Consider the following 27,804-nt stretch of genomic DNA (forward strand, 5'->3'; position numbering starts at 1 on the left):
TTTCTTTTCCTTAACGAGGTCTGAAATTTCAGAACTGAACAACTGGGGTCTTTTGTTTATCCGACTTTTGCTGACTGTTTTTATATAGCGATTTGTTGCTTCATGCAGGGTGGATTTCAGAGTTGACCACATATTCTCCACGTTGTCAGTTTGTGCTTGGTTTTGCAGCTCCCGATGGACAAAATCTCCCATACGTTCGAAGTCTGTGCTTCTAAAGTTGAGGACTCTCGTCACTGTATTTGATCTAGAGAAACCCCTCTTGAGGTTAGGCCACACCATGTTATGGTCGCTGGAGGCCAGCGTATCGCCTACCGATACTTCTGTGATGCTGTCTCTGTTGGTGAGTACCAGGTCCAGTATCGCCTGGTTTCTAGTGGGCTCCAGTACCATTTGTTTGAGTCGTGAACCCTTTATGGAGGTTAATATTCTTCTGCTGCCACAGGTAATCGCGGAGAGTGTGTTCCAATCTGCATCGGGCATGATGAAGTCCCCTAGCAGAACTGTGTCCCCACGCAAAGTGATGTTCTCTATATCTTCGATCAGTTCTATATCTTTGTCTTCCTGTTGTCTTGGAGGTCTATATACCACACCAAGGTATAGGCATTTTTCGTTCCCTCTGGCCAGGTTCACCCAGAGGGATTCCCCGGAGTATCTAACATCCGTGATTCTGGTAGTTTTGATGTTTTTTTTTAGTGTATAGTGCTACCTCTCCTCCTAACTTGCCCTCTCTTTCACGACGAAGCAGGTTGTAGCCTGGCATAACCATATCCCACCCGTGCGAGTCCGTGAACCAGGTCTTGGATATTGCCACCACGTCTAGGTCTGCATTCATTATTTCAGTCTCCAATTCTAGAATTTTGTTGCCCAAACTGTGTGCATTAACATGCATAGCCCTCCATATCTTATTGTTGTTAAGTCCCTGTGAAGAGATTCCCTTCTGATTTAGTGTGACTCCCAGTTTATCGTGTATAGTATGGGTACTTACCTTGGACTCAGAAGTGTGGTTGTGGCTCACCACCTCAGGATAGTTTCTTACTGCTCTGGAATGTGAGTGGGTACCCTCCCCCAACTTACCTAGTTTAAAGCCCTACGAAGTAGGCAGGCAAGTCGATGTCCGAATACGTTCTTGTAGACCCTTTAGCGCCTCTCCATGGTCTAGGAATCCAAATTCATCTCTATGCATCATCCGCGAAGCCACTCGTTAGTCCATTGGATACGCTCTTCTCTGGCTTTGCCTTTGCCTCTTACTGGGAGGATCGATGAGAAGACCACCTGTGCTCCTATCTGCTTTAGCTTCTTAACCAGGGCTCCAAAGTCTTTGGGTATGTTCTCCAAGGTGCTCCTGGCAGTGTTGTTCGTACCTACATGGATGAGAAGCATGGGGAAATGATCATGAGGTTTTAGAAGTTTATCTAGACAGGTGGTGACATCTCGGATCTTGGCTCCAGGGAGACAGCAGACCTCCCTTGAATGCATATCTGGTCTGCAGATTGGTCCCTCAGTGCCCCGCAGCATGGAGTCCCCAATGACCACCACTCTGCGCTCCTTCCGGGGGGGGGGGGGGGGGGGTTGAACCGTGAGCTCCTGAATTGAAGCTATGTGCTGGGTATCTTCCTGAGCCTCTTCTGGTACCTCCTCGGCGGTTTCATCTTGTAAGATCTGGAATCTGTTCCTCAGGGTGAGTTGTGGGATCAATGTAGAACTACCCTGTTTGTGAGAAAAGAAAGAAGAAGGAACTGAGAAAAGTGGGGGGAGGGGTTTCTGTGCTTGCCCATGGAGGAGGTTACCAGCTGCCAGGAACCAGCATCTCCAATCATTTCCTGTACCCCAATCGTTGAATTTAAAGCTGGAGGTTTGGGTGTCACGGGGATGGACTTGTCATGGGTCTGCTCTGTTGATCTAGGTCTTTACCCCACAATGCTGCATGATGTGAAAGAAGGTGTTCATGGTGTTTTTTTTCAGTTTACAACCTTTAACTGGGGGGGAAATGAAGTAGGAATGAGAGCTTTTCTTGTTTCTGTTGGCAGAGACAGAGAAAAGGTCAATTATGTATTTAGGGCAAGTCCGTTTAGCGCTTTAAAGCAGAAGCAGGCGAATTTAAACTTTATGCGTGCTTCCATCGGTAGCCAATGTAACTGCTGGTAGTAGGGTGCTACATGATCAAATTTCTTTAGTCCGAAGATTAATCTGACCACTGCATTTTGCATTAGTTTTACACGTCGCATATTTTTATGGGAAATGGCTAAGTAGGCAATGTTACAGTAGTCATGTTGACTTAGTATGAGGGATTTTACCATGGTTCTGAATGCCGACGTATCAAAATAAGCTTTAATGGATCTGAGTTTCCAGAGAGTGAAGAAACCCTTTCTGATTAAGGAGTCCACCTGGTCTTTCATGGTTAGGCATTGATCTAGAGTTACGCCTAGTATCTTTATGGTGGGCTGGATGGGGTGATTAAGTTCATTGATGCATAGAGGTGTTTTGGTGTCAAACAGATATGATGAAGCAATGAAGAATTTCTTTTTTTCTGAATTAAGTTTGAGCTTGAAGTTTGTCATCCATTGCTCCATCATGTTTATGGCTTCTGAAGCCTTGGGAATAGTTTCCGAGATAAAGTCAGCAAATGGGTTTATAATCGTGAAGTCATCTGCATAACTGAATAGTTTTATCCCCAGCTGAGTTAATTGCAAGATCGGTGAGGACATGTAGACGTTAAATAGCAATGGAGACAATGGTGACCCTTGTGGCACACCGGATGGATTGCTTCAGGTATCGGAAAGCTCATAATTGAAGCGTACCCGATAGGTGCGGGATGTAAGGAAGCCACGAAACCAGTTCAGCACCTCTTCTTTGATACCAATGGCGTCTAGGCATTGTAGCATTTTCCTATGGTTTACCAGGTCAAAGGCTGAACTCATATCAAATTGCATAACCAATGCATTGAGGCCCCTGCTAAACAGTAGGCGCAGGTTGTCTAAAATAGCTGCAATTACTGTCTCCGTACTGAATAAAGGTCTGAAACAGGATTGGGTTTCGTGTAGAAGAGAGAACTGATTAAGATAGTCCATCAGTTGGGTATGTACTAGTCCCTCCATGATTTTTACAATAAACGGAATGAATGCTATTGGTCTGTAGTTGGTTATTAGGGCTGAGGGTTCTTTGCAATTTTTTTAGAATTGGGGTTATTATTATATGACAGTTATTAGAGAGGAACTTCCCGTTTTTTAAGTTGTGGGCCAGGTATTGTAGCAGCGATAGTTTGAATTGTAATGGTGCCACTTTCATAATTTCTGGGGGGCATGAGTCCAGAACGCAATAAGTTTTAGAGTATTTGTTGTATAGTTTGGTGTAATCACTCCATTTTAGGTCTTGAAAGGAGCTCCAGATCATGTCTGCTGATAGCAAGTGTGAAGAACATGAAGACACGTTATGTGTTTCAGCCACATCGGAGCCTTAATTTTGGTTGTCAGCCCAACATCTAATACATATGCCTCTGGCAAAAATAGAATGTCTAGTAATATTCCAATGGTGTCCAACAATGTACAAATGCGTGTACTACTTGGAGGAAAAGTTCAACCATACTGGGAGGCCGGCCCCAAGCTCTTATCAAAGCCGGGGCCTTCCAAAACCCACTGGGTAAATCCGGACAGCTGGTAATCCTATTTACATTGTTACTGAAGATATTCTAATACTATGCTTGTCATGCTATGTCTCACCATGTTATGCTTCACCATGCTTTTGTTAACTGGATTCCCATATCTACCATTTTGTATTTTGATTGAGAAAATTGCTTTTGTAAAAAAAAAACCCCAAATGTCAACATAAAGTGATATAACAAGTTTTGTTATCACAATAATGAAGAAAAAGTATGAACAAAGATAAACTTAAGCCCACGTGGTAGTTAACCTTTGTTCATGTAAGAACTACCACGTGGGCTTAGGTTTAACTCTTTTGCGTTCTCTTCATAATTGTGATAACAATAAACTACTTGTTCTGTAATAAAAATACAGAAATTGCATTAACCGAAGTTGGGCGTTGCCTCGGATTCCTTTTACAGTATAAGCCTTCTAAGCCGCTCGGGCGCTTCCAACGTTACGGCGTCCGTGGCGTCAGGGGGCGGAGTCACGCTCTGCAACGGATCCGCCTACGTGTTGGCCAATTGGAGGGGAGCCGCGCCACGTGACGTTGGGGAAGTGTCAGCTGCTGCGGATCATATGACCACCGGCTGGCTATGGCGGCGGCTGAGAGACCGTCGGCTCTGCTGCTGCTCCTCTTTCTGCTTGTCCTCCCGTTCCCGGGAGAACTGCAGACCTGTGGATACCCGGTAACTGGGGAAAAGGGCGTGAGATCGGTGGGGAGGGGCACGTGGCTATACGGTAACTGGGGAGGGAAAGGGGCATATGGCTATCTGGTAAGTGGGGAAAAAGAGGGATCAGGGGGCTTATGGATAGCCAGTAACTGGGGAGGGACTTGGAGGTCTTCTAATCAGGGAGGGGGCCCTATGGATAACCAGTAACTGGGGAGGGGGGTGGGACTTGGAGGTCTTCTAATGGTGGAATGGGCCTATGGATAGCCAGTCACTGGGGAGGGGGAGGGACTTGGAGGTCTTCTAATGGCGGAGTGGGCCTATGGATAACCAGTCACTGGGGAGGGGGAGGGACTTGGAGGTCTTCTAATGGCGGAGTGGGCCTATGGATAGCCAGTCACTGGGGAGGGGGAGGGACTTGGAGGTCTTCTAATGGCGGAGTGGGCCTATGGATAGCCAGTCACTGGGGAGGGGGAGGGACTTGGAGGTCTTCTAATGGCGGAGTGGGCCTATGGATAGCCAGTCACTGGGGAGGGGGAGGGACTTGGAGGTCTTCTAATGGCGGAGTGGGCCTATGGATAGCCAATCACTGGGGAGGGGGATGGACTTGGAGGTCTTCTAATGGGGGAGGGGCCTATGGATAGCCAGTCACTGGGGAGGGGGAGGGACTTGGAGGTCTTCTAATGGGGGAGGGGGCCTATGGGTAGCCAGTCACTGGGGAGGGTGAGGGACTTGGAGGTCTTCTAATGGGGGAGAGGGCCTATGGGTAGCCAGTCACTGGGGAGGGGGAGGGACTTGGAGGTCTTCTAATGGGGGAGGGGGCATTTGGGTAGCTAGTCACTGGGGAGGGGGAGGGACTTGGAGGTCTTCTAATGGGGGAGAGGGCCTATGGGTAGCCAGTCACTGGGGAGGGGGAGGGACTTGGAGGTCTTCTAATGGGGAGGGGGCCTATGGGTAGCCAGTCACTGGGGAGGGGTCATGAATATCTGCAATAGCTTAATGGTTAGTGCAGCTCCTTGTGACTCTGGCCGAGCCACTTAACTCACTGTTGTGCCAGGTACAAAAATAAGAACCTGTATACAATATGTAAACTGCTTTGATTGCAGCAATAGAAAGGCAGTAGATCATACCTATCCCCTTTCCCTAGTAGTCAGGGAGGGAGAGAGGTCTGTGGATATCCAACAAGTGGGAAGTGAGGAGGATCCTGTTGATATCTGGTAATCAGGGGAGAGGGAGGAAAATCGATGGATCCTTATCTGCTGGGGTTTGGGAAGGGGAGCAACCTTGTGTGTACCCTGAATCTTTCTTAGCTCTGGTACCTGGATATGGATCTCCGGGTTTTTTCGGGGCAGGCTGGTACCGACACTATGAGAAAATATCAAGGTCAGGCTCCTACCTGGCAAATAAGTAAAACCAAGATCCTCTAGATTTCATGACTTTCACCTCAATCCCTGCTCCTCTTATGGCTCCCATTTTGCAAACAGTCATCTGCTGGAAAAGTACAGAAAGAACTTTGTTTCTTAATTGCTTGTTTAGGGTTGTTTTTTTTTTTTTTTTTTTTTACTGTCTAGAGTATTGGTTTTAGTAAGGGGCTGCTGCTCTGATCTGTTTTAGACTCTTATCAATGTTGATTTTATTTTACTCTAGTCCTGCCCTGCCACCAAACCAGATCTTTTGAATGTCCATCTGGTGCCCCACACTCACAATGACGTGGGCTGGCTGAAAACTATAGACCAGTATTTTTATGGAGGTGAGTGTGAATGATGAGCTCTTCTCTGTAATAAGTGGCCTATTGTTAAACAAAACTAAGTGTGTGTATGCCAGGTTCTTGGTTACTGGGAGTTTTGGATTCAGAGTCTCTCTCAGTGCTGCTCTGACCTTGGGGATTATGATTAACACATGTGTGTTCTGGCATTGATTATACTGGAGGCAGTGAGGCAGCATGAATATGTCCTTGAGTCTTGCATCATCTGCTTTCTGCTCAGATGAAAGCGTGCATTATATTCAAGAACGATGCTAATGCTTTCCTTGAAGCCTACGTCATTGCCCTGAGCTCCTCTGTACACAATCGCTGTCATGGAACAATGTCAAATTCATTGTATGACTTTACTATCCACCTGCCCAGGCCAAAATAGAACAGACCAAAATAGAACCTTTCCAGCAGGTATCCAAGCCGCCCACTGGGGCAGCCACCTCAGCAGTTATGGTGAGGGTAGAGTAAGATCGAGAGAAAACCTAAAATGTGAAATAACTTACTAATTTCACATTGAATGGTGAAAGTGGAATTGTTGTGTGCTGTGACTTTAAAAAGGCAGAGTGGCAGGCTGCTATGTGGAGCTCTGAAACCTGCAGAGCCCCCTATTAATTTGCATTGCTGCCTCCTCCTGTTTATGTACAGACTGTAAGCTCCTTGGGGTAGAGGTCCTTACAACTTCCACTTGCAGTGCTGTTTCTCTGTTTGTCTGCTCGCATCATTAACTGTTTTCATTCTGTCCCACAGCCCGTTCGAGTATTCAACGGGCTGGGGTACAATACATCCTGGACTCAGTGATCCCTCAGCTCTTGGAAGACCCATCCAAGCGCTTCATCTATGTCGAGATTGCATTCTTTTACCGTTGGTGGAAGCAGCAGTCAGAGGGCATGAAGCAGGCAGTAATTCAGCTTGTTAATGAGGGTGAGCATCAAGTTTAAAATGACAGTTCCAGAAGCAGGAGAGCTCTCGCACTGACTCTTTCTTCCCTTCCTGCAGGGCGATTGGAGTTCATTAATGGAGGCTGGTGTATGAATGATGAGGGGACCACCCACTATAGTGCCATAATTGATCAGATGACTTTGGGCTTGCAATTCCTGGAGGAAACTTTTGGGGAGTGTGGCCGCCCACGTGTGGCCTGGCATATTGATCCATTTGGGCACTCCCGTGAACAGGTGTCCCTCTTTGCTCAGGTATGCCACGGTTGGAAAATTAAAAGGGGGATGTATCAGGAGAGGAGCTATAAGGGGTTTACAGATTTTAGCACTGTACAGCTACATCCTTTTCTGTGAGACAGAGACTGTCTGAATTCAAGAGGGCCTGGGATAGGCACGTGGGATCTTTCAGAGAAAGAGAAAATGGTTATTGCGGATGGCCAGACTAGATGGGCCAGTTGGCTTTTATCTGCCATCATGTTTCTATGTGAGTAACTGGGTGGCACAATCAGCTAGTATCAATTACCCGTGGACCACTTCCTGGGTTCTGGAATAGGACCAAAGACTGGAGATGGCAAGCAGTATATCTAATCTAATCTTCGATTTTTATACCGGGACATCTCCCAACGGAGCTCGACTCGGTATCCTCTTAGCTTTAGCTGACTGGTGAGGAGTTGAATGTTACATAACAGAAAAGGGAACTGGCTTTTCTTTAGTCTGTCACACACCTGGAGCCCACCATAGGCTCCCACTTCTACTGAATTGCCAGAGAGGCCAGATAGGAATTGAGACTGAAGCCTGAGGTTGGGGGAGGGGATAGCTCTCGCTTCCTTTTTGGATTGTCTTAAGAGACTTCTCATTTGCTTGTGCCTCCCCTTTTCTCTGATGAGATGGGTTTTGACGGTTATTTCATTGGTCGCCTGGATTACCAAGACAAGAACAATCGAGAGAACTTGCAAACAATGGAGTTTATCTGGCGGGGCAGTGCCAGCCTGCAGCCTCCGGCAGCAGATCTCTTCACTGGTGAGCACTGGGTGGGGAAGGGGCTGTGGGGGAGTACTGCACAGAGGATTTCCAGTTAGTTTAGGCAGATGGTGTTGCCGAGGGCAAGAGGTATGGGGTAAATTCAGCAGCTTCTGATCAGTTGGGGCCTGGGAGCACAGGAGAGCTGATTTGGCAGGGCAGTTGGGGAATGTGTTGAGAGGACTGCATGTTTGTTGGCTAATGCTTTGGCCTATTTGGGTGCCCTAATGGTGGCCTTTACTCTCCAGGCGTGTTACCAAATGGATACAACCCTCCTGTCTTCATGTGCTGGGATGGGTTCTGTTCCGATGATCCCGTGATGGATGATAAATCTTTGGACGGTTATAATGTGGACATTATCGTTTCCAGGTTCATGACAATTGCATATTCACAGGTATGCATGAGGTGATAAAGGGGGGGAGGGAGGAGGGGGTTTAGAAGAGAAAAGCAGGAGAATCAGAACATGTTCTCTTTGCAGGCTGAAGTTTACCAAACCAACCATCTCATCATGACAATGGGCTCAGACTTTCAGTATGAGAATGCCAACCTGTGGTATAAGAACATGGACAAACTGATCCGTTATGTGAATGCTCAGGTACCAGTAAGGGGGGAGGGCTTTCTCACAACATGACCCAGCTTTGCCCAGAAGTGTTATGTCTCTCCCACCCCCCATTTTCTAGTGTCAGATAGAACAATATTAGTTTTTTTGTTTGTTTCTCTGCAGCAGTCCAATGGCAGTAAAGTGAATGTCCTGTATTCTACTCCCAGCTGCTATCTGAACCAGCTGCACCAGGCCAACCTTTCCTGGTAGGAAGAGCAGAATGGGTGGGATTGGGAATATCCTGACCAAGGCAGGGATGTATGTGTCCCATTGGGAAGGAGGACAGGTCTGGGCTTTAGCCCTATGAGCCCTGTGGATGCAGTCATGGGGATTTAACTCCCTTTTTGCGGTGGGAGTGGAAGAGGCTCCTAAGTGACACCATGTGTGTTAACTTGCTCTGCTCAGGAGCCTAGAGAGGTGACGACATTGGGGGAGGGTCTTGTATCCGGTATTGATTCCTTGATGTCCTTAGTTGAGCCATTCTCTTCCATACAGGCCCATGATACATGAAGACCTCTTCCCGTATGCGGACGGTCCACACCAGTTCTGGACTGGATATTTTACCAGCCGGCCTGGCTTCAAGCGCTATGAGAGGATGAGCAATAATTTATTGCAGGTGAGGACTCCCAGTTCCTGTACAAAGAAGAGTGTTTTGGGGAAGGGCGGATGCTCAAAACTAAAGCAGTTTGTGCATTATTTGCATACATGTTGTGCTCTGCAGGGTGCGGTAAAGATGAGCTGTTTTATTTGGGTTTTTTTAAATTATGCTTATTATGTATGGTTACTTGGAAACTGCCTAGGTGTATTTAAATGGCTATTAATGAGGGCCTTTGCAGGTCACAGAATTAAATAATGGCCCTTAATGTCAGGGACAACATGAGTGGTTTTCAGGAGACTTCTTATCAATTTTTCACATTAAACTGTGGCTTTTTGTAAATTTTGCTGAGAGTGAAAAACAAACGTCTGGATCCAAGATGGCCACTTAATGAAGTGTGGCACTGCAGCTCTCCATTTATTAAACTTTATTTCAAAGCCCTTAACAGCTGATGCCTAAGCGGAAGGGTGGGTCTCGGGCTTCCTTTTGCCTATCTCAGCTCCTTTCTTCATGTCTTTGATTATATGGCTGCTAATATTTCAGGTATTTTGGATGATCTGGGCACTGAAAAGAGCCCAGATATCAGAAGCAAAGTTTTGCTCGGGTCACACACAATGAATAGTTAAGTTCTGGAACTCATTGCTACAGGATATGATAACAGCAATTAGTATATCTTGGTATGAAAAAAGGTTTGGATGAAAAGGCCGTAGTCTGCTATTGAGACGGGCATGGGGGAAGCCACTGCTTGCCATGGGATTGGTAGCATGCAATATTGCTACTATTTGGGGGTCCAAAATCTTGCTACTCTTTGGGGATTCTGCATGGAAAGCACAGTTACTTACCGTAACAGTTGTTATCCAGGGACAGCAGGCAGATATTCTCAACATGTGGGTGATGTCATCCATGGAGCCCCGCAGCAGACAGCCTCACAAGCAGACTTGCTTGAAGAACTTTGAAAAAGTTTGCGAGTGCTGCACCGCGCATGCGCAAGTGCCTTCCCAACTGAGTCAGGGTGCGCGTCTCCTCAGTGTGTCCTCAGTTCAGATAGCTAGCTAAGAAGCCAACCAGGGGAGGTGGATGGGTTGTGAAAATATCTGCCTGCTGTCCCTGGAAAACAACTGTTACAGTAAGTAACTGTGCTTTATCCCAGGACAAGCAGGCAGCATATTAACATGTGGGTGACCTCCAAGCTAACCAGAAAGGGTTTGTGGGAGTGTTGGCAATTTAGGAAAATAAATGTTGTAAAACAGACTGGCCAAAATGACCGTCCCTTCTGGAGAAAGTATCCAGGCAATAATGAGAGGTGAAAGTACGAACCGAGGACCAAGTGGCAGCCTTGCAGATTTCCTCAATAGGAGTTGATCTGAGGAAAGCTACAGACACCGCCATTGCTCTAACTCTGTGGCCTGTGACTCGACCCTGCAAAGGGAGACCAGCCTGAGCATAGCAGAAAGAGTTACAAGCAGCCATCCAGTTGGAGATGGATCTCTTCGACACCGGATGCCCCAACTTATTTGGATCGAAGGAGTTGAAGAGCGGTTCTGTAAGGTTGGGTACGTTGCAAGTAAAAGGCAAAAGCACGTTTACAGTGCAGAGTGTGAAGCGCTATCTCTCCAGGATGAGAATGAGGCTTTGGAAAAAACACTGGTAGAACAATGGATTGATTGAGATGAAATTCTGAAACCACTTTAGGTAAGAATTTAGGATGTGTACAGAGGACTACTTTGTCATGATGGAAAACTGAAAGGTGGATCAGCAGCTGGAGCTTGTAACTCACTAACTCTTTGAGCTGATGCGAGGGCAACGAGAAACACCACTTTCCAAGTGAGGTATTTAAGATGAGCCGAATCTATTGGTTCAAATGGAGGCTTTATCAAGTGAGTAAGAATGAGATTGAGATCCCAGACCACCGGAGGCGGTTTGAGCGGTGGTTTGATATTGAAAAGTCCTTTCATAAATCTGGAAACCACAGGATGAGCAGAGAGGGGTTTCCCTTCAATAGGTTGATGGAAAGCTGCAATTGCACTGAGATGGACTCTAATAGATGTAGATTTGAGGCCAGAGTGAGATAAGTGCAGTAGATAATCTAAAACTGTAGACAAGGATGTAGATAACTGTTGCATATGATAAGCAGTATACCAAGTAGAAAATCTAGTCCATTTCTGGTTGTAACATTGCCTAGTAGACGGCTTCCTGGAAGCCTCTAAAATGTCCTGTACAGATTGAGAAAACTGTAGAGGCAATTAAGTGGAAAGGAACCAAGCTGTTAAGTGAAGAGACTTCAGGTTGGGATGAAGTAGAGACCCCTGACTCTGTAAGCAGAGAGGGAAAAACTGGTAGAAGTAGAAGGTAATACCATGGTTGTCTGTGCCACCGAGGAGCTATCAGGATCATGGTGGCATGTTCTCTCTTGAGTTTGATTAGAGTCTTGACAATCAGAGGAAATGGAGGAAAGGCATAGAGAAACTGATTTGTCCAGTCCAGAAGGAAAGCATCCGCCTCGAGGTGCAAAGGAGACTATATCCTGGAGCAGAATCGAGGCAGTTTGTTGTTTTGGCGGGACGCAAAGAGGTCTATCTGAGGAGTCCTCCACTGAGCAAAGACTTGATGTAGAGGGGAGGAATTGAGTGCCCATATGTGAGGTTGGAGAAGGCAACTCAATTTGTCCGCCAGACAGTTCTGCTGACCTTGAATGTAGACAGCTCTGAGGAAGATGTTGTGAAGCACTGCCCAATTCCAAAGCCTCAGAGCTTCTCGACAAAGGGGGAGAGATCCTTTGCCTCCCTGTTTGTTGACATAGTACATGGCAACTTGGTTGTCTGTTCAAATGAGGACTACCTGGTCGTGAAGAAGATGTTAAAAAGCCTTGAGAGCATTGAAAATCGCTCTAAGTTCCAACAGATTGATATGACATAGACGATCTGTGCAGGACCAATGGCCTTGAGTATGGAAACTGTTGAGATGAGCCCCCCAAGCGTAAGTTGAAGAATCTGTTGTGAGAATCTTCTGATGAGGGGGCGTGTGGAACAGCAAACCTCTGGAAAGATTGGAAGAGAGCATCCACCAGTGGAGAGACTGTCTCAATGAAGGAGTCACTTGTCACCGGCAGCCTCAGGGCAATGGGTCCTAGGGCACCAGTGTCAAGAGAAAACTCTTGTGAGCCGCTGCGGGCAGCACATGGAAGAAAAAAAAAGGTTAGCAGAAGTGAACACCACCACACCAGGTAGGTATTGTATCAAAACAGCAAACCAAACCAAAAGGAAAGACCAAAGGTCCAACTGTCTGCAGTAAAAAACAATCCAGAGCAAACAAACCAAAAACTGCAGACTTTGTACACGATGCAGGCAGACTTTATTATGACAAGTAAATCTTTGATTAAAAACCTTTTACCAGGCAAGGGACCCTTGCCTGGTAAAAGGTTTTTAATCAAAGATTTACTTGTCATAATAAAGTCTGCCTGCATCGTGTACAAAGTCTGCAGTTTTTGGTTTGTTTGCTCTAGGTATTGTATCAAGCAATAACTGGGTTTATTCTTCAGAAAAAAATATTCAAACCAGCTTGCTTGTTTCAAGTTCAATCAGTTTCATATTAAAAAAAACACAATCTTGTCAGGATGTTCCAGAAATAACATATAGTCCCAAAACAAACAATACACTGCTTAACAGTCTCTGGATTAATGTCAGTCAAAGTTCAAAAACACATAATTCCAGCTTTTCCAAAGCTGCTGCTGGCTCTCCAGCCGATTAATAGTACAAACTTTAAAACATTAAAAAAACCCAGTCTTTTGGGCTGATTTCCCTCAGCCTGTGCTAGTGCTATGGCACTAGGCCCCAGCAGTTGACTTGCTGGCCAGGGAGTGTGCTCTGCGTGGTTGCAATTTGCCAATCGTAAGCCCTCAATCCCACCACAGAAAACGTGGAGCACTCTCCACTGCCTGGGACTGGTAACAACCCTTCCCTCACCCAGGAGAAAAAAGAAAAAAAAAACCCCAAAATTTAAAATAGTTCTTTTTCAGTTCTTAGAGGTGCCTCTAAGCACCACACCTTCTTCAGGGTTACCAAAAAAACCCCCACACCTTCAGTCAACTTAGTTAAGCAGTGTTTCAGTTAAACATTTAGACAGTTTAAACTACTTGCCTCCAGCCCAGCAAACCTCCCTTGGCAGGACTCCATTCCGTGGCTCAGCATATGGCTCCAGCTCCATGTCCTGGAAATCTTCAGGCATGAAGTTAGGTGGTTCTAAACCAGCCTCAGTCAGCTCCATACTTTCCAGCTGTTCACTGCCATTCAGAGCTCTCAACTCTGAGTCTCTCTGCCTTTCCTCTTGCTGCTGCTTCTCCTGCCTCTTTAACTGTTCAGCTCTCTAGTATAATAGCCTGCAGTCACGCCCCAAACCCTCAGGTGAAAAGGTTTTCCGGCTGTTTCTACTTCCAGCTTGCAGATGACTGCTGGGAACTAACCTAGAGCTGTGTGGGGGTTGGGAAACCTGCAACTCTGCTCTCCTGCTCCCTCTAGGGGTCAAAGAAGGAAAGTCATCAAAATACTCAGTTTGGGGTTTAAATTGAGCTGTTTGTGGAGCGTCTGCTTTTGGGCTGTGCACTGCTCTGGGGACACTCCTAGCAGGCATAGGCTGAATACCACACACTGTAATGTGTTGAGAGAGTGGGTCACAAGCTTGCTGCCACTGAGATGCCAGGGTCCACTAAGGTGGCATAAGGAGTCATGTGAATTGTATAAGCCATGTGACCGAGTAGAACCATCATTTGTCTCGCCGAGATTGACATGAGAGGAGACACTTGGTGGCAAAGGCGTATGAGAGCATCTTGATGTGGTTGAGGTAGGAATGCTCTGAGCTGAACAGTGTCCAGTACGGCTCCGATAAACTGTAGAGATTGGGAGGGAAGCAACTGGAATTTTGGAAAATTGATTTTGAAGTCCAGACTTTGGAGGAACGTAATAGTCTGGGTCGTTGCAATAACCCCTTGTTGAGAGGGGCATTGATGAGCCAGTCGTCTAGATATGGAAAAACTTGAAGGCCCTGCATCTGCAGGGCTGCAGCTACCACCACGAGGCACTTCGTAAAGATCCTGGGAGATAAGGCGAGCCCAAAAGGAAGGACTCAGTATTGAAGATGGAGATTCCCCACCCGAAATCTCAGGAATCTGCAAGAGACTGGATGAATTGGAATATGAGTGTAAGCCTCTTTGAGATCCAGGGAGCATAACCAATCCCCTTGATCAATCAAGGGGTACAGCGTTGGTAAAGAGAGAATCCAAAACTTCTCTTTGACTAGAAATTTGTTGAGGGCTCTGAGGTCCAGAATAGGTCTCAAATCCCCTGTCTTCTATGGGACTAGAAAATAACGGGAATAAAACCCCATGTCCCGTTGATTCAAGGGAATCTCCTCAACAGCTTGGAGGCGAAGAAGGGCCTGAGCTCCCTGAAGAAGAAGGGGAAGTTGAGACGCATTGGAAGGAAACTCTCTTGGAGGGAGATCTGGTAGTACTTGCAGAAATTGAAGTGAGTACCCCTCCCGAATGATGTTGAGAACAAACTTTTTCAAAATTCTTCAAGCAAGTCTGCTTGCCAGGCTGTCCGCTGCGGGGCTCCATGAATGACGTCACCCACATGTTGAGAATATGCTGCCTGCTTGTCCTGGGATAATGTTGCCACTCTTTGGGGGTTCCAAAATCTTGCTTATTCTTTGAGATTCTGGAATGTTGTCACTCTGGATTTTTGCCAAGTACTTGTAACCCAGATTGGCCACAGTGGAAACAGGATGCTGGGCTAGATGGACAATTGCTCTGACCAAGTATGGATATTCTTATGTTGTAAAAATGTTTGGACAGGTTCCTGGAGGAAAAGGCCATAGTCTGCTATTGAGACAGGCATGGGGGAAGCCACTGCTTGCCCTGGATCAGTAGCATGGAATGTCGCTACTCTTTTGGGGTTTTTGCCAGGTACTTGTGACCTGGATTGGTCACAGTGGAAACAGGATCCTAGGCTTGATGGACCATTGGTCAAACTCGGTATGGCTATTGTTATGTCTGAAAACCAGGCATCCTTTTCCCTGAACAAACTGATGCTTCACCGTAAGACTTTTAAATGTAAGAATTTTGAATTTTCCACTGATGGTGACTTTCATCTAAGGAGCTAGTTTATAGATTTCTCAAGGAGATGATATGTTATTCTCAAGATTCTTTCTCACCTTTTGCAAAATGTTTAGTGGCCTTGACCAGTTGTGAAATCTTTTTCAACTGTTGAACCTCCATTGGTGGAAGTTTCCTCAATTTATTTATTTATATTCCACTCCGTCAAAATATTTCTAGGCTGTTTCCAGCTTAACATATATAATTATTTTTTTTTTAAATTCTTTATTCATTTTCACTTCAATTAACAAGTGTACAATATGATATCTTATACTATACAAAATCACTTGTATATTCTTAACCATAAATCTTAAATACTTTAAATTGCCCTCCCTATATCAATAAAATTCATTCATATATGTATTATATTCCTTCTTATTATAAAATTTCAAGTATTTAAAGGTGTCTAATCATTTGAATATTCAATCAATGGCCCCCATATCTTTCTAAACCTATCATAATTCCCATTCTGTAAAGCAAGAACTCTTTCCATCTTATACATATAACATACTGAACTCCATCAAAAGGTATAATTGAGTCTTGTATCGTCTTTCCAATTCCTAGTGATGTGTTGAATGGCAACTCCTGTCAATATTAATAGTAATTTATTGTTAGACATTGAAATTTGACTTTTAAACCTCATTGAAGTACCAAATAAAATTGTATCATATGACAAGGCAACAAAGTTTTCTAATAGCAAATTAATTTGGGGCCAAATTGATTTCCAAAAGGCATTAATACAAGGACGGAAATAAATTAAATGATCTAAAGTCCCTGCATCCTTATTACAATGCCAGCATCTATTAGACCTAGAAGTATCTACTTTATGTAAACGAACTGGGGTCCAAAACACTCTATGCAATAAAAACAACCATGTTTGCCTCATAGATGCCGACATTGTAGACTTTAATCTCCAAGAACAAATTTGTGGCCATTGAGATGCAGAAATTTGGTGCTTGATCTCAATGCTCCAAATATCCCTCAACCCAGTTTTCTTTTTTTTATTCAGATATTAATTAAGTAATTTATACCACTGTGCGTCTTGGTGACCCAAGAAATCCGCCTGAAAGCAAAGGAATTCTAAACTATATTGATTATTAAGATTCTTCCATTCAGGGAACCCCTCCTGAATAGCTTGCTTCAACTGCAACCATCTAAAATTTTGGGTCTTATTTAAACCATATTTATGTTGCAATTGTGAAAAACTAAGCATCAAATCATTTAAAATAATATTATTCAAAGTACAAATATCTCCACTAACCCATTGCTTCCAGCCGAATTGACATCCGCCAATTTTAATCTTGGAGTTCAGCCAAATGGATTGATGTAATGATTTAGAAATTGGAGTAGGTGTCAAATTACTAATATAACGTAAAGTTTTCCAGGTATCAACCAATATTTTATTCTCTTTATATCTTCTAGGTATTTTTATACTAATCAAATGCACCAGATGTATAGGAAACAGGAGTCGCCATTCTAAATATAACCAGTCTGGGACATTTTCCATGAGCTCTGGGAGGATCCAATACATACCCTGACATAGAATATAGGCTTGATGATACCTATAAAAATTTGGAAAATTTATCCCTCCTTCTGAAATTGATTTTTGTAAAGATACTAATGCAATTCTTGGTCTTTTACCCAACCAAACAAATTTCATAAGAATACCATTCAATTTTTCATAGAAGGACCCCTGAAAAAAAAACCGGTATCATACTCATTTGATAGCAAACTACAGGCAATATCATCATTTTTATAGTTTGAACTCTCCCCCACCATGATAAATGCAACGAATTCCATTTTTCACACATTTTTGTTACTTTTTTCAATAAAAGTTTTTCATTCTCCTTTACTGTATCTTCAATATTGTTTTTAATAAAGATACCTAAATACTTTAAACCCTCATCTTTCCAGCTAAAGGAAAAAGAATCAAATAGTCCCTTGACACAATGAATATTAAGCGGGAGAACTTCAGACTTACTCCAATTAATCTTGTATCCTGAAAACTTTCCAAATCTCTCTATCAATTCAAGTAAGCATGGAATGGTGGTCTCTGGATTTCTCAAATAAAGCAGAATATCATCCGCATAAGTAGAGAGTTTATATTCCCAATTCGAATAAGGAATACCCTGTATCTCCCTTGCCTGATTAATAGCAATTAACAGGGGCTCCAAAGCAACATCAAAGAGCAATGGAGATAAGGGACAACCCTGTCTAACACCCCTACGCAAGTCAAATCTATCTGATAAACTATTATTAATGTACTAGTCATTAAGCCCGTTACATTAACGGGTGCTAGAATATGTCTATCTGTCTTTGTTTCTTTCTGTCTCTCCCTGCCCCTGTCTCTTTCTTCCTTTCTTTGTCTCTCTCCCTCCCACTGTCTATCTTTCTGTCTGTTTCTCTTCCTGGCCCCCTTTGCCTGTCTGTGTTTCTTTCTTTCTGTTTCTCTCCCTGCCTGCTGTCTTTCTGTGTGTCTGTTTTTCATTCTCATGCGCTGCCTGCCTATCTTTCTGTCTCGCTCCATGGCCCCCTTTTGTCTCCCCCAAAGCAAACCAAGATTGCTCCCTGGCCCCCTTTCCCTTTCCCCCCTCCCCCACTTCCCTGTGCAGCAACAGCAGCATTCCCCCTTCTGTGTAGCAGCAACAGCATTCCCCCCTTCCCTGTACAGCAGCATTCACCCACACTTCCCTGTACAGCAGCAGCATTCCCCCTTTTCCTGTGTAGCAGCAGCATTCCCCCTCTTCCCTGTGCACCCACCCCTTGCCTGCTCCCCCTGTTCCCTTCCTTTTCCCTCCCCCATCCAGCAGCATTCATGTTCTGCTCCCCCTGTGCATATGCCCCACAGAAATTTACTTGCCTCACAGAAAAGCGCTGCACCGCGCTGTTGCTGGCCTCGGTGTCTTCTCTATAGTGCGGCCAACCCTAGCGGAAACAGGAAGTTGTGAGAGGGCGGGCCGCAGTGGAGAGGAGATGGTGAGGCCAGTGGCAGCACAGCGCAGCGCTTTTCATTTAAACGCTGTGAGCATGCGAGAGGGAGCAGGATGAAAAATAGATGCCGGCAGGGGGGTTTGGAGGTCAGGGCGTGTGCGGCAAGCCGCCGCTTGCGCCTGAAGATTTTAAAAGGGCGCTTGGCGTTGGGAAGTTGGGGCGCATGCGGCAAGCCATCGCTGGCGCCTGAAGATTTGAAAAGCAAGTCGGAAGTCCGACGCAGGCATGGATCGTGAGAGTAGCCATCGCTGCGTCTTTGAAAGAACCGTAAGCCGCGCATGCGCACTTCCTATGTGTGCTACAGCTCACGGAAAACGGACGCACGCATAGGAAGTGCGCATGCGCGGCTTACCGTTTTATTATATTAGATAATCTTGCACCAGGGGAGCTATACAGCGTCTGAATCATTTGAATAAAACCAGATCCCACCCCAAACCATTCTAATGCTTGATACATAAAATTCCACTCCACTCTATCAAATGCCTTTTCTGCATCTAGAGAGACCAAGAAAGTTGGATCATTCATATTTTTGTTAAATTTAAAATATGAAAAGCCAATCTAGAATTATGAGAAGAATGTCTCCTTGCAACAAATCCTGTTTGAGTATCAATAATAAAAGGGAGAGCTTTTGCCAATCTTAAAGCCAATAATTTAGCAATAATTTTCCCATCCACATTTATTAATGAAATAGGCCTGTAGTTTGAAACCAAAGTAGGATCTCTGTTTGGCTTCGGCAAAACTATAACCAACGAATCTGCCATAGTACCTGAAATACAACCTTTAGTCAGTTGATATTGATATAACTTTAACAAATGTGGTAAAAGGTTAATTTGAAATGATTTATAAAATTCTACTGTATATCCATCACCACCTGGAGCGGATCCAGCTCTAAGAGACCTCAATGCTGTTTCTAATTATTTTAGAGATATAAGTTCTTCTAAACTTCCTTTTATATGCTCAGGAATTTGTAGTCCAGTAATTGAGTTTAAAAATTGCCTACCATCTTGTTCTTTGTTTCTATAAGTCTCTGAAGAATATAATTCCTTATAGAAAGCCAAAAATTGTTGTAAAATATGCTCATTTTTAGTATATGATTCTCCTTTGTTATCTTTTATTACAACAATCTTTGTTTTCCTTTTTTTTGCCTTAAGATAATTTGCTAATAATTTCCCAGCCTTGTTTGAATTTCCATAATACTGAGCTTGCTGATGACATATCATTCCTATCAAGCTTTGAAGATAATTCATTATATTTGACTTTAGCTTTTAACAAAATTTGTAATGTACTTTGTTCCCATTTATTAATTAACTTATTTTCTAGAATTTTAATTTCTTTTTCCAAATCATAAAATTGTTTTTTAGTTTGTTTTCTAACATGCGCTGAATATGAAATATGACCTCTCATTGTTGCTTTAAATGCATCCCATAACACCTCACTATTAATATCACCAGAATCATTAAATTGAAAAAACTCAATCATTTTTGATTTAAACTCTTCAAGAAAATTTAAATCTGCAATCAAAGTATTATCAAATCTCCAAATCGGCTTTACCTCAACTTGTTCATCTAATTGTAATTCAATCCAAACACCACCATGATCAGATAAAATGATAAGATCTATGATGGCTTTAGTCACTTTCTGAGCTATTTTATTTGAAACAAATATATAATCAATTCTTGAAAAAGACTTATGAACTTGTGAACAAAAAGAAAATTCCCGATCATTAAAATGAAGAATACGCCATATATCTATTAAATCACAAGATTGAGCCAAATTATCTAACCCTAATGATTTTATAATTTTACTTGGACTTTTATCTACAATCGGGTCCATTACAGCATTGAAATCTCCAGCCATTACCAAATTGGAAGCAGCCAGTGGTAATAATAATTGTTGTATACTTTTAAAAAACTCCATTTGATTCGAATTAGGAGCATATAGATTAAACAAATCAAGGGTATTATTTCCCATGCTCATTTTGACATGCACCCACCTTCCCAATGGGTCAGCAGCAACCATCTGAAAATTCGTTAAACATTTCTTACTTATTAATATAGCAACCCCCACCTTTTTTCCATTTGCTGGAGCAAAAAAACATTTTGAAATCCAACCTCCTTCCAGCTTCCTAGATTCATTAAATGACAGGTGCGTCTCTTGAATGAAATATACATCAGAGTTCTGCTTTTTAAGGAAATCTAACATTTTCTTTTTCTTGATCATATGATTGAGGCCATTTACATTTAATGAAAAAAATTTAACCATCATTCAACTAAAAATCTATTCAATATACATTTTTAATTATTATAGAATGATTAGACACCAGCACTATCTTAATTTCTAATAATAAATAGATTAAATATCCATTCCCTTTATTCCCAAAATTCCTCATTAAGCTTATTATTAAAATCCCCCCCATCCCCATCCCTCCCAAACCCTCCCACCAATTGGTAACACTTGTAACGCACATAGGATATGTAATCCCTACACTCCCCCCAGGCAACGTTTAAAACATTTCCTCTTTATCATAAGAATAAAAATATATTTGTTTTTAAAATAGCCTTATCTTAATTCATTTAATTAAAAAATTAAATACTCCTAATAAAGTAAAATTCATAAACCTTTATATTTGATCAATTCTTAACTCAAAAAATCAATTAATTACCCTCATATACTATCCTTTACCCCATTATAATTACATTATCAATCAATCACATTTAATATAATTGCTCCATAACTCATTATTTTAAAAAGAAAAAAATAAAATAAACAAATCAATTATATAGTTAATGAAATCACATTTCATAGACATAAATCTTATAAAATCGAGACACCATGCTTCAAATTCTTAAATTCATACTCAATTTCCTCTAATTCATTAAATCCACTGCCTCAATTAATAATATCCAACCAAATCTTAAAAAGAACCCAGTAAACAAATGACACATAACATTTATGACATCCTTCCATCATCATACCATGACCTTCATTCAAAAGAAAAAATACCGAAAAGAACACAAATAAATAAACTCAGACCAGAAACATCCTTGAAAAGCAATAGACTCTCTTTAGACTTAACAAAAGCTCAATAATAATATAACTTTAAGACGGTTAATCCTCTTCATTTCTTCCTTCTTCTATTTCTAAAATAATATATCTGGAAATCAGTTAATCCTCTTTATATCTTCTTTCTTCTTTTCCTGAAATAACATATCTGGAAATTAATCAATCTTTTTCATTTATTCTTTCTTTTATTCCTGGAAACACTTCACATAGACATTGGCTTTGATGTGGCAAGGAAACTTTTCAGTTTTTCTGGATCCTCAAAGTAAAGTGACTTATTTCCAGAGGAAATTCTCATTCTTGCAGGGTTGTATAAGCCATATTTGTATCCTTTCTCTTTTAATTGCGCTCTAAGTTGAAGAAACTGCTGCCTTACAGCCACAGTACTTTTTTCAAAATCTGGCAAGAATATCAGCTTAGAGCCTTTGTAGTTTAAATTTGTATCAGCTTTTGCTAAGCTCAATATTTCAAATGCTTGACTGAACCTCAGAAGTTTGAAAATCAGAGGTCTAGGCTTGGAGTTTTGTGTGCTAGTTCATTTTCTAGGGGGTACTTAGTGTTCAGCTGCAGCAGTTTTGGGAGCAAATTCTCAGGAACTGAACCGGGTTTCCCCCCTCCAAATTTTCTGCCAGTCCAAAAATTTTAATGTTCTTTCTTCTACCACGGTTCTCATAGTCCACCAGCCTTTTCTGTAACTCTTTGATGATTTTATTATCTTCTTTAGCTTGAACAGCAGTTAGTTCCATCTGATCCATCCTGGATTCTAAAACTGTCATTCTTTGAGAAGCAGCCTGTAACTGCCTGTTAATGTTTAACACTTCTTCTTTTACATCTTGAATGCTTTCTGCATTCTTCTGGATCTGTTTTGAAATTTTTTTAAGTTCAGCCATTATGTCTTTTTTCCCCGATTTCTTCTTCCTCAGGAAGTGGGGCTTTTGCCGCCGCCGCCAAATCTTGCTTGAGGCGCTTTGCCGTACCGGATGTCGCAAAAGCCGCCTCAATTTTCCCCTGGCGTGTGCTGGTCATCTTCTCACAGCACCCGGACGACAAAAATTAATAATATATTTATAATAACCGCCGCCTGGCTATCAGAGCTCCACGATCACACCTCCATCCACTGCACGTGCCAAGCCACGCCCCCCTTAACATACATAATTAAAAACAAACAATACAAACTTATCTAAAACAGTAGACAACATCACAATTGTACATAGTAACAGCAAATATCAATCCTAATTCTGATACTAAATACAGTGTTCCACAGGGGGCTCTGCTATCCCCCTATTATTCAAGCTCTACATTAGGCCCATCCATAGCCCCCAAATACAGATACACTCCTTCGCGGATGACATCCAACTGTATCTACTGCTAAGAAAAATCCGTGATGCCCAGATCACAAAACTCCTAAACTGCCTCTCGGAAATCAAAAACTGGATGTCCGTCAACAAATTACAACTAAAAGCTTCATCCGCCCCTCGCTGCACTGAGACTTGACTACTATAACTGCGAAAGACCAAGCACCCAGCCTAGGAATGCTCCTCGACTCCAAGCTATCGCTTTCCGACCACATCTCTCGGGTGGTATCTTCCTCATTCTATACTACCTACGCCAATTCCAAAAAATAAGGAACTGCTTTTCTGAGTCTGACTTCACCCAGCTACTCTATGCCTTAATCCTCTCCCGCTTGGACTACTACAACGCGCTATTCAATGGTCTCATGGCAAAGAACGTACGACGTCTCCAGCATGTACAAAACGCAGCAATCGGACTTCTAAAAAAACCTCCATCCCCGCGTCATCAGCTCACTGGCTGCCCACAGCCAAACGTGTCTTCAAGGGCCTGATGCTAGTGTTCAAATCCTTGCACGACTTGGCATCGGGCTATATGATGACCAAGCTGAACAGGTCCCTTCGATCCCAGGATGTAATACGCCTCAAAACGCCCCCTTGCTGTGCCCTTCAACTGCAAACCACTAAACGATGTTCCTCCTCCCACTTCATACTGAGCCACTGGAATCAATTGCCCCCACAGATCAGATCCCTTGAAGGACTCCTGAAGTTTAGGAAAACAATAACCCCCCCCCTCCCATGACCGATAGATGACAAAGAAATGTATATGGATACATGACCCTCGATAGGTGTTACGTTAGGATAAAAATTTGTAATCTATATATTATGGACATTGATATTAGATCCCAGGTATGTGTTGAATTAGTATAATAACTTTATAGTATGTATTAGGATAAAACGTGTACTGAAAATCTTACACAGTAAGGAAAACTATGGCAAATTGTAACCGGTAAAACTGTATATTAATATTAGACCCCTAATATGTCAGGCTAGGATCAAAACTTGTACTGAAATTATGAATGTTAACCTGTAACCCATTCTGAGCTATTTGGGGATAAAAAACTTTTTTTTTTTTTTTTGTAAATAATTTTTATTCTTTTTAAATTCTTACATCAAGTGAAATACATGTATTACATTCAATTATGAAGAAACACTTGAAATTATCAATAAATGTTCTTACATTGTAAATTAAAGAAACCCTTTATCAAAATTTTATATCATATTATTATTACAATATTTTTCCCTTCCCTACCCCCTCTATATGTTCTATACATGTGTTATGATATCTGATCAGTAGAATAATTTGTCAATGGTCCCCATATTTTATTAAATTTTTTAATATAACCTTGTTGTAATGCCATTACTTTTTCCATTTTATATATATGACAAATTGAATTCCACCAGAAAGTGTAATTTAATTTAGTGTAATCTTTCCAATTCTGAGTAATTTGCTGAATGGCGACCCCTGTTAGAATTAATAAAAGTTTATTATTGTTAGCTGATATCGGACTCTGTGTTCTCATTGTTGTTCCAAATAATATTGTATCATATGATAGTCCAACATGATTTTCTAATAATTTATTAATTTGGGGCCAAATTAATTTCCAAAAGGAATTAATACAGGGACAAAAGAATAATAAATGATCTAATGTCCCCACTTCTATCTTACAATGCCAGCATCTATTAGATCTACTACTATCTAATTTCTGTAATCTTGTAGGGGTCCATAAAACTCTATGTAATAAAAACATCCATGTTTGACTCATAGATGCTGACCTTGTAGTATGTATTCTCCAGGACCAAAATTTTTGCCATTGAGATGCAGAAATTGTCTGTCCTATCTCAATACTCCAAATGTCCCTAAGTCCTGTTCTCTTTTTTTTGTTTGAAAATTCATATATAATCTTATACCATTTTGCAGCTTGGTGTCCTAGAAAATCTGCTTGAAAACAAAGGATTAGCAAACTATATTGATTATTAAGATTCTTCCATTCAGGGAACCCTTCCTGAATAGCCTGCTTCAATTGCATCCATTTAAAATATTGTGTTTTTTCTAATCCAAATTTTTGTTGCAATTGTGAAAAACTAAGCAGTGATCCATTTATTATTACATCTTTTAAAGTACGTATACCTGCTATTATCCATTGTTTCCATACTATTTTAAATCCACCAATTTTGATAAAAAACTAATTAAATAAAAGAGAAACCTTTGGAAAGGCTCACATTTAAAACTGCAAAATGGCGCTGATGTGCACTTGCACTCAGGGTTTGTCTGGACATGTGCACAAGAGCCACACTTACTGGCACATTCCTCCCCTTACTTAAGCATGCATATCATTTGCCTATGATTTCTTCTGAGTATGCTTTGCATTAAGGGCTTTTGAACATTGATCCCTGAGGGCATAGGGGCTGTGGTCTTCCCAACAATTGGCGCCCTCCCAGCATTCTACCTTAAATCTTTGGGCAGCCACTGCGCAGTGTCAAGGAGCAGGTCTGCCCCAGAACCCTTCATTCTACTTCCGGAGGCAGGCCTGCTTCTTGACACTGCGCAGCGGCTGCCTGAAGATTTACAACTACAGCACCGGGAGGAGGTGGTTTGTGAGAGGTGATTGCGCTGGGGCAGGCGGCACTCCTGGCCCCCCCAAACAGGATAGTATTCCACAACCCATGCCTGAGGGGAGGGGCGAAGCCAAGTCTGAGAAATGAGTGAGCTGGTACTGAAAGGGGTACAGCAACCTGCTGTGGGATCGGGGTAGGGTGGAAGGAAAGGCCAAAAAGCAAGAAAGCTGGGTTCAAATCCCACTGCCACCCCTTGGGAAAATCACTTAACCCTCTATTGTCTTGGGTACAGACTTAAATTATAAAGCCTTCTGGGGACAGAAAAATTCCTAATGTATTTAAATGTACCTTGCCTTGATGGCAGGTTGGGAAAGCCCAGGGTTTTTGTTTTTAATGAATCGAGGAAGTGAAGAATCCGAGTGCTTTTCTGCTTTTCTCTCCTCTCAGATGTGTAATCAGTTGGAGGTTTTGGCTGGCCCAGTGTCCAGGGAAGGACCGTACGGGAAGGGTGACAGCTCCATGCTGAGTAAGAACCGATTTATTTCTCTCTCTGCTGGGCCCTGGTGGGGTCATCTGTTTCTTGTACTCAGCAGCCTGGCACCCACATGCATGTGATCTCGTGTTCTCTTGGGATTTTTTTCTTACAGAACGGGCAATGGCCGTGGCTCAGCATCATGATGCAGTTTCCGGCACAGAGAAGCAGCATGTGGCTAATGACTATGCCAAGCGCCTGGCAGGTGGCTGGGATTCATGCCAGGTAATAGCAGCAGGGTCTCTAATTTCTCTTCTTCATTTCCAGAGCTCAAAGTGAATGTGGCTGAAAGTAACTGCCTATCAAAAAGGAATTTAGATGTGCTCTGAACAGGAAGAGCTGCTGTTGTGTTTCAGGAACTCGAGAGGTGCCTGGGTGGGGTTGGCAAGGTTCAATGCTGCCACCTGTGACCAGGTGCTTTTTCTTTGCAGATATTGATCACCAATGCTATGGCCAGCTTGATGGGTAGGAAGGAACATTTTGTGTTCTGTAACTTATTGAACATCAGTGTGTGCCAACTGACTGCAACCTCCAGCGAGGTAAGAAGCTGGGGGCCCCTCAAAGCATATGACATCATGGAGACCTTCAGCAGGGGCTCCCCTCTCTTTCTCCCCCATCCTTGTGTAACATAGGTTGCTTTTGTTTGTGCAGTTCCGGGTGATCCTTTACAATTCCCTGGGGCGCAACGTGCAAACGTACGTGCGAGTTCCTGTCAGTGGACTGGTGTTCAATGTCACAGACCCCAGTGGGCAGAACATACCAAATGAGGTAGGCAGTGTGCTTGGGATATGTCTTCACATTGTCAGCTGCACCTGAACTAGCACAGGAACTAAAACGAACCGCAGCAGGGACGTGCGTACATGAGGACAGGATTACCTTTCCAGTGTAAATGTTTTGGGCTTTTCTCTCTCCCCTTCAGGTCGTTCCCATATCTAACTTCACTAGAGCCCTGAGCTATGACGAGACCCTGGCTAACAACGAGCTCCTTTTCCAAGCATCAGTCCCTCCGCTGGGCTTCTGTGTCTATTCTGTAACTAAAACCTCTGTGGATCCGCTGCAGAGGACCAAGGCAGAGCAGGAGCTGCATCGTGCAAAAGCAGTGCCGCTGCAGATCGAAAACAAGGTAAGAAGAAGTGACACCAATACATGCAGAACAAGGTAAGAGGGCAGGCCTCCTACTATAGTGCTGAAAGGCCTATGCAGTGTTGTGGCTATGCTGGGCCAATGGAGAGCCTTCCTCCTTTTGAACTTGTGCATTGCTGATTTTTTTATTTTTTTTATTTTTTAACGAGGGTGAACCACGTAAATCTGAGTATGGGGAAGTTACTGCTTTAAATTTTGTTCAAAAATTTTACATTACCTTCTTCCAGGTTACCACCTCTTCCCCCCCCCCCTAATGTTTTTTCCATTTATGGTTCTCTCCTGCACTCTAAAAATATTGAATTGTAGTTCTGCCCTTTTTTTACCTAGTGTCTCTGTTGGTCTGTAAGGGGTAAATTCTCTATTACTGCGTTTATTTTAGGCGTGCTTTAGACGTCAGAAGTAAGTGAATAATTACGGAGTTAAGGGTCTTAATTAATGTTAATTGGGAAATAAACGGCACATAGACGTCCCTAAAAGGTAGTTGACGGACTGACGTCTATAGAAAGCATAGTCCCGTCTCCAGCTCTGGACTTGGGCGTTCCGTGGGCGTGCCATGGGCATGCCAAATGGAGATGCTAGATAGGCGCTACCTGAGCGGACAACTGCGTCTAAATATCGTGTATTATGTAGGCGTAAGAAACCCTGGTCTAACTTGGATTTCAATGCCGTTTCAACTTTCGTAATTGCGGCTCTTTGTTAGACGCGAGGCAGACGTCCCCTGTGTTTTTTCATCAATAATTCCAATAGTGAGTTTGAATAGGTAATTTTCATCTTTTCTCTGTCCTAATAAATATAATGACACCATATCAATG

General features: G+C 42.8%; 1 protein-coding gene across 3 annotated transcripts in view; it reads left to right on the forward strand.

The window, feature by feature from the left end:
• The first annotated feature begins 4,169 nt into the window (after positions 1-4,169).
• The window catches only part of MAN2B1 (mannosidase alpha class 2B member 1), a 53,789-nt gene continuing 30,154 nt past the window's right edge, over positions 4,170-27,804 (forward strand). For 2 of the 3 annotated variants that reach the window (XM_033955601.1, XM_033955604.1), the window contains exons 1-14: positions 4,170-4,324; positions 5,954-6,056; positions 6,807-6,980; positions 7,056-7,249; positions 7,882-8,014; positions 8,263-8,408; positions 8,493-8,609; positions 8,739-8,821; positions 9,111-9,231; positions 25,765-25,843; positions 25,965-26,074; positions 26,281-26,388; positions 26,501-26,617; positions 26,769-26,972. In XM_033955601.1, the coding sequence (XP_033811492.1) occupies positions 4,232-4,324; positions 5,954-6,056; positions 6,807-6,980; positions 7,056-7,249; positions 7,882-8,014; positions 8,263-8,408; positions 8,493-8,609; positions 8,739-8,821; positions 9,111-9,231; positions 25,765-25,843; positions 25,965-26,074; positions 26,281-26,388; positions 26,501-26,617; positions 26,769-26,972 (1,782 nt within the window). In that variant the 5' untranslated portion in view covers positions 4,170-4,231. The remainder of the gene's footprint in view (positions 4,325-5,953; positions 6,057-6,806; positions 6,981-7,055; positions 7,250-7,881; positions 8,015-8,262; positions 8,409-8,492; positions 8,610-8,738; positions 8,822-9,110; positions 9,232-25,764; positions 25,844-25,964; positions 26,075-26,280; positions 26,389-26,500; positions 26,618-26,768; positions 26,973-27,804) is intronic. The other variant, XM_033955602.1, reaches the window with a different exon arrangement.

Source organism: Geotrypetes seraphini, chromosome 8 (assembly GCF_902459505.1).
Source record: "Geotrypetes seraphini chromosome 8, aGeoSer1.1, whole genome shotgun sequence".
NCBI classification, from domain to species: domain Eukaryota; kingdom Metazoa; phylum Chordata; class Amphibia; order Gymnophiona; family Dermophiidae; genus Geotrypetes; species Geotrypetes seraphini.